This window comes from Dendrobium catenatum, unplaced genomic scaffold (assembly GCF_001605985.2).
Source record: "Dendrobium catenatum unplaced genomic scaffold, ASM160598v2 original_scaffold_96786, whole genome shotgun sequence".
In the NCBI taxonomy this organism is placed as follows: Eukaryota; Viridiplantae; Streptophyta; class Magnoliopsida; order Asparagales; family Orchidaceae; genus Dendrobium; species Dendrobium catenatum.
In genome coordinates, this window is record NW_021415225.1 from 24,275 (window position 1) to 34,754 (window position 10,480).

At 36.1% G+C, this 10,480-nt stretch overlaps 1 protein-coding gene across 2 annotated transcripts; it reads left to right on the forward strand.

Annotated features, from left to right (window-relative positions):
- Positions 1-5,461: 5,461 nt before the first annotated feature.
- Positions 5,462-9,613, forward strand: LOC110109009 (zinc finger CCCH domain-containing protein 53). Of its 2 annotated transcripts, XR_002304525.2 has the most exons (10): positions 5,462-6,738; positions 6,809-6,976; positions 7,076-7,255; positions 7,352-7,428; positions 7,522-7,803; positions 8,226-8,358; positions 8,453-8,629; positions 8,706-8,763; positions 9,185-9,239; positions 9,365-9,613. XR_002304525.2 is itself a non-coding variant. In XM_020839900.2 (9 exons), exons 1-8 carry the CDS (start codon positions 5,957-5,959, stop codon positions 8,737-8,739), a joined length of 1,833 nt encoding a protein of 610 aa, XP_020695559.1. In that variant the 5' UTR covers positions 5,463-5,956; the 3' UTR covers positions 8,740-8,763; positions 9,185-9,613. The 2 variants fall into 2 exon arrangements, 1 of the variants encoding a protein (XP_020695559.1); XM_020839900.2 differs by having other exon boundaries at positions 5,463-6,738; positions 9,185-9,613.
- Positions 9,614-10,480: the final 867 nt, after the last annotated feature.

Below are 10,480 nucleotides of genomic sequence, written 5' to 3' on the forward strand. Positions count from 1 at the left end.
CTCTGAAGTCATATTCAATATATAAAATTTTCTTGTATTTAATAGAATCAAGTATTTTATACTACCCTGTGAGTACGACATTTGCATAAGCAAGGAATGCTAGTTGTTAACACTATAATACTATTTGGCTCTTAAAATATACCCTACGTAGAAGGGTGGGCCGACAGGCTTTCCTTTAAGGATTATTTGTGGTGTAATCCTGATAATAGCTTGTAACCAATTATCAACTTATGCCGATGGGTAGGAGAGATAACTTCTATTGATAGCCACCTGTGAAAATAAATAATTAAAATAATTAAAAGATAAGATGAGATTGACATATGAATAGTTAAGAATAATGACTGATAAAAGATGATAAAAATACCACATTAAAGCTAGATGTCCTGCCTTGTTAAATCATATAGTGCATGCATGTACTGATAGTATTAATAGTTAGATTGCTGACATGTGTGTATTGATAGTATATGAATAGATACTAGTACTTATTTCATATAATTTATTGGATGGATGAAAAGGATTAGATTGATGATAATGACACTTATATGCTTTTGATTCCTTTACTGATTCTATAATGATTATAGTACATATGCATAACTTCTACTGTACAAATTTACTACTTTATTGACTTACTGTAGATTTACTATTTTATCGATTTACTTATTACTGATATATTATGTATTAACATATAAATTCCTTCTTTTCATTATTGATTATATTGAATTATTTTAGTGATAATTGAGCTTAAGCATTGGATATTGAAATTTATTGATTGAAATAATCATGCATATTGATTCTTAAGTTTTGTATTAATAGTTTTAATGAGTTTTTGTTTACTCGTGGGCTTTTTAACTCATTATGTGGATTTTAATGATTTTAGTCAAAGAAGGGCTCATGATCATGAGCAGTGAGATTGATAGAGATCTTCAAGTTCTTCAGATTCTATCCTGCATTTACTTTTTTTTGTAGTTAGAAACTTGTGATAGCTTAGTAATTATATTAATCTCCTGGATAGTGTAAATAATAATATGGTGAATTAATAGTAAAATATTTTTGAGTATGTGATTTTATTTGCTTTTGCTAGTTATCAATTATATGGACAAATTTATAGAAATTCTGGTTGAATAATTAAAAAGATTAAAATAAATAATTCTTCTAAATTTTAATTTTGGGGTCTCACATGTTGCATCCGTCTCTTGATTTTTCTTCTACCTATAAATTATTTTAAAATGAGGACTGTTATGATAATTTCTCTTTCACTAACCATGGTAGGATTTGGCTAAAGTGGAATGCCTCTATTCTATTCTTCACCCCTACCTCTATATATCACCAATCAATCCATTCATGGGAAAATTTCTTATAGCCCTCCACCCCTTTTATGTTGACGGCTGTCTATGCCTCTAATCCATGGAAGATCGTATTGCTCTTTAATAACAATTAAAACAAATCAACGAGAGCTCTTCCTCCCTTGGATCATAATGGGTGACTTTAATCATTATAGATTCTCACATGAGAAAGCTAAGAGGAATCCTATCACTAATAGTAAACTTTGGGAAGTGAATACATTTACCTTTGACACTAGTACTAAAGACCTCGCTTATATGGGTCTTAATTACACTTAGTTCAACCTAAGGCCCAATAATCCCATTCATAAAACTTCATAGAATGCTAATTTATGAATCTTGGCTACAATTATTCCCAATATCCTACTATAAAGTTGAATGTCCAAAGTGTTCTAATCATTTCCCTTTTACCCTATTTTACTCAACTGCATCATAATGGGAACCATAGCTTCCAATTTAAAAACTATTAAAAAAAATACCTCAATTCTAGAAGGTCCTCCTCTATGACTTCTCCCAAACCAACTCTAGAAATCCCATTTCAAACCTTTACTCCAAGTTCAAGACCTTAAGGGGTGCTATTAAAACCTAGAATTGGGCCTCTCCTAGCAACCTCTCACAAATTAGTAAAGACGTTCAACAAGAGCATTTACTTTTCCTCCATTAGCTTGACACTAATCCAATAGACATAGTTCTCAAATTTATTGCTAAGGCTCCTAGGGATGAACTTTCCCAAGCCCACTTGGCTTAAACCTCTTGGATCATTTAGAGAAGTAAAGCCAAATAGCTTTTTAAAGGGGATTATAATCGTGAATACCATCATACTAAATCCACTCAAGGCGAAACTCTAACTTTATTAAGAAGGTTTCCACCCCTTCAGGCATATTATTTAATTCCCCCCACTGATATTTCCCAAGCTATCATCCTCTATTTTCAAACACTTTTTAATACACAACAATCTCCCTATCTAAGTCTAAACTCCATACCCACATGTAAAATAGTTCAAAATTTTATAACACTTTCCCTAATAGCCCCTATTACATATGAAGATATTAAAGTCAACATTTTTTCTGCTCCCATAGAGTCATCCCCTTGCTCTAATGACTTCATTTTTGAATTTTATAAGCATAATTGGTTGATCACTAGTCATTTTGTATAAAGTTGTTCATCATTATTTTTTCAGCATTATGCATTTCCCTAAGAAGATTAAATCCAAAATCATTACTTTGATCCCTGAAGGTCCTCATGCATTTGACATATCTAAATTCATATCTATATCCCTATATAGTACTCTTTTAATTTTTTTTTTTTTTGAAGATTTTGGCTAGCAGGCTTAAGCTTCTCATGCCTTACATTATTAACCCCTCTCAACTTAGGTTCATTAACAAAAAGATTTCTATTAATTATATTTCACTTACCTCTGAAATTTTGGTGGAATTCAAGCTTAAACATGTATACACATGGTCTCATTTGAGGAAATTTTAGACATCTATAAAGCCTTTAATATTATATTTAGAAGTTTTATTCTACAAAGTTTGGAATAGAAATATTTGTCGCTCTATTTTATTAACAGGATTAGAGCATGTGTTAAGAATTTTCACTACTCGATCAGTTTTATTAGTTATTTGGAGGGTTTCTTTGGCACCATGACTAGTATCAAGTAAGGATGTCCCCTCTCCCCCTCTCTCTTTGGTATTTTTATGGATAGTTTATTTTCTATCTTTGATAGATCCACCCTTAACAAAAAATACATGAGAATTCCCAAAATGTGTCAAAACTTCTCTCATTTAATTTTTGTTGATGATCACTTAGTATTTAGCTATGCTACCACTCAGAATCCTATTGTCCTAAATAACATCTTAAGGGATTTTCACCTCCACTCGAGCTGTCAGATCAATCACAGCAAAAGCCACCTTTTATTTTTCTTCTAATACCGCTAATGCCTCTGACATTTGTTCCATACTCAACCTATCGATATATACCTTTTCCCTTAAATAACTAGACATACGAATATATTATAGGAGACTCTATGTCATTGATTTCCAACTCATAAGATCTCCACTATGCTTGTTGGTTTGAAAGACAAATTGATGCTCTTTGCTGAAATATTTTAATTTCTAAGATATACAATTTGGAACTACATTTTGTATTGGATAAGAGGATTTACTATCCCTAAACAATGTTGCAGCTTTATTAATAAAATATATGCTAAATTTCTTTATCATGGTAGAATTAATACGTACTCATAAACTCCACCTTATCTCCTAGATAAAACATGCCTCCAAATCACAAAGGTGGCCAGACATATCTGACATTCGAGGATTAATTCATGCACTTGGCTAATCTCTGATTTGGTGCCTCCTCACTACACACAACCTTCTCCTTGACTAGTGTAAAAAAAAAATACATTTCATGTTGGAGTTGAATCCCCAATGTTGCTCCCTTCTTTAGAAAAATATATGTAAGATTGCGGAGAAATCTAAGAAATGCTTTAACTTTTGCATCACTGCTAACTCCAATTTCTTCTTTCTTTGGGACCCTTGGTGTAATGATAAATCTCTTTTTGAAAGTTATTGTGCATCCATCCTCTTGCTTTCCATGTCCTACTCCTATCCTACCTCAAGCATCATAACCAATGGCTCATAGTACCTGCCCATTACCATTCTTCTTGTTATTAGAAACAATATTATACAAAACTATCCTTTGCTAGCATATGACAATGACTTGATTTGGAAAGATTCTGATTCCCTTCTTTCATGATTTCTTATAAGATTTTTATGAAGATTCCCCACTATATCATGGCATTACTTTATATGGCACAAAAATTAAGTTTTATGTTACTCTTGTTATTGTTGTTGTTGTTACTCTTGCTATTAATGGTCGTGGATAGCTTTGGTTGGTGGTCTAAACACTGCATTAACTTTACTTAGACAAGGTATCATTGTGCAAGTTCTATTTATTCTTTGCAAAATGTTTGATGAAAGTATGACACATCTTCTCTTTGAATCATTGAACAAAATATCTCAACTCATGCCATGGGTCATTGGTTTTTTAATGAGGTCAAACTTGACTCAACTCTTTAAGTATGTTTATGACATGCCTAGCTCTACCACTTATGAAAGAAAACTTTGTCTCTCAATCACATGTTGTTATATTTATTTTATGTGGCATGAAAGAAAGGTAAGATTTTTTGAGAACTCTAATTATAGTTCATGTACCATCTGTCATCAAATCAGAAGTGTCATTGCAGACAAATGGAAGAAATTCAATGACATCACATATCTCATTTAAACATTTACTATGTTCTAGCTCTTTGATGATACATGATTCTCTTATGAGGTGTCAATTCTACTTTCTATATGCTGAGGGGTTTTTCTTGTTATCATGATTGTTATTAGTCTTCTGGATACTTGAGATCTTTCTAGTTGGAATAACTTTGGATGCTCTTCAATTTTGGGGGAATTCTTATTTGTATGACAATGATGAAAGTCTTTTGCATTTGTGTCTTCTTTATTTTTGACGGCCTTATTGGCAATCAAGAAACGTCTCGAACTCCTATAGAACAACACTATCCTTGACCATGGGTGATCTTTGTACTTTTTAAGTTATAATATGTTTGTGTTTTTCTCTTATCTCTTCTATAACTTTTGATACCTTATGTTGTATTTTTTTTTTTAATAAAATTGGATTTTGCCCTTAATTTTTTTTTTTTTTTGGGGGGGGGGGGGACAGGGAAGGGAGGGGAAAACCCCCTTCCCGGGGTTTTTTTTTTTTTTTTTTTTTGGGGGGGGGGGGGGAACAGGGAAGAGATGGGAAAAGTACCTGTCCAGGGTTTTTTTTTTTTTTTTGGGTAAATAGTTAGGGTTTGTTTTGCTAATGGAAGCATTGATTGGGCCTTTATCTGTCACTTTTGGCCGTCTCCGTGCAACCAACTATGGGGGTGTGTTACATAAATTTGGAGTTGATCATGACTTGACACATAAATAATAATATTGCCATGTCGTTGAGAGGGAAGCCCGCCAAGGAATGAATAGTAATTACTGTGCATAACAGCAATGGCGACAGCACAGATAGAGAGAGAAGGAACAAGAGAGAGAAATTATGGGCCATGGCCCGAGAAAAGAGAATTTTGCAGCGGAAGCTGGAGAGATATAGAGCCCTTTGACCCAAGGTCAAAAATGCAGGCTGTTCATTCAGAGAAGAAGAGAGCTTCTCTCGAGAGGGAGAGAGAGGTAAAGGTTGCTGCTCTTCTACGTAGTCTTCGGGAAGAAGAAGAGATGGTGGCGGAAGGAGATGGCCGTGGTTGAGATTTTCAAGCTTAATAACCCGCAAGTGAACAAAGCCACCACTGAAGCTGCGATTTTTCTCTTTATGCTCTGCTTCCGCTTTTCATCCAACTTTCCTCCCTCCTAACGCTAGGGTTCTTTATTTCGGTTTTTCCTTCCCTTTTTTTTTGAGCTCGCTCGTTTTTTTCTTTCTTCTTTCTCATTGCTTTACAAAGTGAGGAAAGGAAGATAAAAAGGAGGTAAAAGGGAAGTAAGCAGAAACAAAGGGCGAAACAGGGTTAGAAATCTCTCCTTTATCATCTCTTCCTCCTCCACTTCGCCGGAGGCTACGCTATGGACGCTTATGAAGCGACTAGGATCGTCTTCTCGCGAATTCAAAGCCTCGATCCTGAGAACGCGGCCAAGATCATGGGCCTACTCCTCATTCAAGATCACGGCGAGCAAGATATGATACGCCTTGCATTTGGCTCTGAAACTTTGCTTCATTCCGTAGTTTTCAAAGTTCGCAAAGACCTCGGACTCCTTCCTTCTTCCTCCCCTGCCACACCTTCTGGCGGCGGCGGCGCAGCCGGCGTTTTTTCCCGTCAAAACTCTGCTCGTTTCCTCCCTGTGTCTCCACCGGAGGAGCTCATCGATGAGCTGCAGTTGCAAGACCAGCTTTCCTTTCTCGGTGAAGGGGGTAACGCACAGATGAGAGCGAAGAGTGGTGAGGTTTTCTACCCTGACATCCCGGGAGATTGCCGTAGCCCTGGCGCCAGTGGGGAAGGTTTGCTGCATTCAAATTCAATAGGATGGGGATTAAACGGTACGAGCCATCGCCGGAGCTGCGGTTCCATTGGTGACTTTAGTCCGGGCTCTGACCTTTCTGGCGGATTTGGGTGGAGACCCTGCCTTTATTTCGCAAGAGGCTTTTGCAAGAACGGGAACGCATGCCGTTTTCTTCATGACGACGCTGCCGTCGAGCAAGAGTTGCTTCTGAGGTCCAAGAGCTCGAAGCTCATGGCTTCTGCTGCCCCGTTCCCTTACTCTCCGACAGCAAGTTTTCCTGCTTCCCCATCTTCGGCTTCTACTAAATATGCCAACTTTCTTTTCCAGCATCAGAATGATGGACAAAGGTTGGGAATGGAGGAGTTCAAATTCTTCCAAAATTTCATCTTTTTATAATAGAAAATTTTTCTGTTACAGAGCAGCGCCAGCGGCCCTGATGCTTACCGGTGGTGATGAGGTACATAAGTTTATGGGGCGGTCAAGACCCGACTTCGCCGGAATATCGAATCCGGGGTCGAGACAGATCTATCTTACTTTCCCAGCGGACAGCACTTTCCGAGAAGAGGATGTTTCGAACTACTTTAGGTACGTTGTTCAATGAAATGCCTATAAGAAAATTTTCTTCGTTTTATCTCCCCGGTAGTTTGAATCCTAACTCTGGAGTCTTCATCTTTGAACTGGAAGCATGTATGGGCCAGTGCAGGATGTGAGGATTCCATATCAGCAGAAGAGAATGTTTGGATTCGTTACCTTTGTCCACCCAGAGACTGTGAAGCTGATTCTAGCTAAAGGCAACCCCCATTTCGTCTGCGACGCCCGAGTTCTCGTCAAGCCTTACAAAGAGAAGGGCAAAGTTCCCGACAAGTATGGCATTCTTTCTTCCATCTTTCTCAATTCATCGTTGTGTTCGATCTAGATATCAAAATGAGATTTTTTTTTTGGCTTATGTGTTTCTCACAGGAAGCAGCAGCAAGCAGATCGATTGGATTTCTCCAGTTTTTGGACTTCAACCGGCCTTGATTCCCCATTAGACATTGGTTAGAAGTTAAAAAGCTTTCTCCTTTCAGCTAAATTTGTGTCATTGCTTTCGTTGCATTCGTGAAAGCTTTGATTTCATGTGTTTAATTCAGGGGGAAGAATGTTCTACAACATTGGCAATGGTAGTGTTGCAGCGCAGGATGCTTCGTTGCTGAGACGACGGCTAGAGGAGCAGCAGCAGGCTGAGCTCTTGCAGCAAGCGATCGAGCTCCAAGGCAGACGGTTTCAGCTGCTGGACTTGAAGACTCGTAGCTTCTCCACTGCAGTTTCTGCTACTACGGCCAATGCACCGATTGCTTCGAGCACTGCCGCTTTAGCAGAGATGGCTTCTTCTTGCAATGGAATTAGCAGCCCAGTTGTATCTCCAGATGATGGTAACGATTTACACATGATTAGATGGAGAACAAATTGTTATTTGAGCTACTTTGGATGCTTGAAGTTGGAAAAAAATAGTTTTGAGAAACCTGTAAAATTTGTAAAATCTATGAGATTTGGTTGGATATGGTTTGAAATTTGAATAAGCGAAAAATATTTAACCATGAGCCTAAGTTTTAGAGGTAAACTTTAAGCGTTCAAAATGATGTCTGAAATTTTAGTTAAGTCCCAAGTAAATTTCAAACTCAACTCATTAAAATATAATGATCTTAGTATAACATATACAGAATAAACTTAATAGAAATCATTTTTTTTCAATTAAATTGCTTTCTATTTATAAGTTACCAAATGTTTCTTTATCCTCTAGAACTAGAGATTCGTGAATAACTTAAGTGGGGATGTGATTTTTTTGCTTTAATAGGCAGGAGCAGCAGCACTGGATGTAGCTCAGAGATGCAGCAGCAGCGGCAGCAGCCAGTTAATAATAATGTTGGTAATAAAGTTGAATCTGCAGAAGAGCCAAGCCCGAAAGATAATATGGATTTCCCAGTTTGGTAAATTGCTACCAATCACCAATAAATGCTTTGTAAATTTTGATTGAATGGTAAAAGCTAAAATTTTTCTTCTTTCTTACAATCTCTTCATCAGCAAAGACCACAACTTGCCTGATAGTCCCTTCGCCTCGCCTACCAAGGCCTCATCTTTCTCCACAGATCTCTCTTTTTCTGCAACATCGGGCGGCGGAGGAAGCAACCATCTTATCGGAACATCGCTCCTGCCGCCGTCCTCTCCCCTCAGCTCCTGCTTCTTTCAAATGCCAGCCAGGTGATCTGCCTATTTCGAAAGTTACCAGTTTTTCTGCATTTTAAGGCTTCAATAACTCAACTCTACATGCTTTCAGATTCTCTTCCGGTCATGGAGCTGTTGGAATGTGAAGGAAATGGAAAACTATAACGCCCGTAAGCAAACATACTCTATTTTAGTAGAGTCATGGCCTTCTGCGTTAATGAAGAATATTTTTAACTATTTTATATCAATAAATACATACTAATAAATAGTCGTTGCCCATGCAATTCTACTTGACTTAATTATTTTGCCCTAATTTAATGGTGAATGATTTTCTAATAATTTCCACAACAAAAAGGGAAATTTTTTTTTTTGAAATTCAGCTCATGCTATATATACATTAAATTTTATTTTATTTAATATTTTAATGTCATTTAGATGATCAACGGTAATATTCTTTATTATTATAAAATTGTATTTTTAAATAACAATTAATCAGATAGTATTATGTAAGAAATATTGAGAAATATAATCCCTCAGTTTATTCAAATACTATGTTGGTGATGCTTTCTTTCATCTTACTACTATGTGCAGGAAGGAAGAAAAGCGAAGTAAATGATCTGAATTGAAACGTAGGATGAAAAAGACAGTATGACATCTCTTATTATTTATTAGCTTTCTGTAACTTTTTTTATTATTATTATTTTTAACGTAAGAAAGAAGAAAGGAGGGTGAAATATTAGTGTGACTATTACTGTTATTTTATCAACCAAGCTACTACTACCTGCTACAATATACGACAAGATAGCTGCATAGGGAGTACAGACATGAGAAGACAGCAACTTCAGAGGACCCATAACATCACAGTCGTCCATCTTATCAAGAACTCATCACTCACCGTTGTTTTCCATCCTCTTACACGGCATCTTTGTACCATTTGTTTCAATGTATTCTATTCTACTCAAAGATGTGAAACAAAAAGGAAAATGATAACAACAAATAATTGCAGAGCTGTGTTTCTTCTCTTTCTTATTATCCGGTCATCAAAGCTATAAATAAGCTTCTGTTTAAAAAGTCATGAACAGGAAATTAAACAGGAAACTATTACAGTATTCTATGAATTTTTTTATATGATTTTGGAAGGAGAGCAGTGAGAATCAAATCGCTATCAGTGTACCCATGGTGATGTTATGGATGCAGACCAGATGTTTGTCGTGGGGTAGTTTATTTTAATGGAGTATCACATGGGCGATGACTAGGCTGATATGGCGATGGCTGCCATGGTCTGATGGTCCCATGTTATGATCAATATTTTACTGTTATGAAATCATGCAGATGCATGATGATGTCGGTTTACTAGTTCATGATGTGTTATATAATAACAAGGGTAATTAGGTTCAGGGATTATGCATTAAACACTTAAAAATTTGATCTTTAATTTTTCATGAATTTTTTAACTTTTTTTTATTGCTTTCTAAAATTATTTTTTTAGTATAAAAATTTTTGTACTATAAAATTATTTTAGAAAGTAACAAAAAAACTATTCTAAATGAAACCTTAGCTTAATTTAAAAATTAGGATAACTAGCCTTAATTTATATTTAGCATTATTATTATTTTTTTCATTTTGTATAATATGATGCAATAACTATATGATAAATTTTATGTTATATTAATAATAAATTTTGATACGTCATCACAAAATCATCTTGATCGGGCACGAATCTCGAGGCAAAAACTAGTTGGAAACTTCAAAAATTAATTTCGGGAGCATATGAACTCCGATTTCAGCGAGCTTACAGTCAAACTGAGCGTCTAGGAAATACGAACCCAACGACACCAAGATCAACCCAATCCGAGCCCAAATGAGTCCGAATCAAGGGTTCAAAGC

Excerpts from the sequence above, each read along its gene's own strand:
- LOC110109009 (XM_020839900.2), top strand. The coding sequence starts at position 5,957 with ATGGACGCTTATGAAGCGACTAGGATCGTCTTCTCGCGAATTCAAAGC. Across the intron at positions 7,256-7,351 it reads AAGGGCAAAGTTCCCGACAA|GAAGCAGCAGCAAGCAGATC; the intron begins GTATGGCATTCT and ends TGTTTCTCACAG. Across the intron at positions 7,429-7,521 it reads TGATTCCCCATTAGACATTG|GGGGAAGAATGTTCTACAAC; the intron begins GTTAGAAGTTAA and ends TGTTTAATTCAG.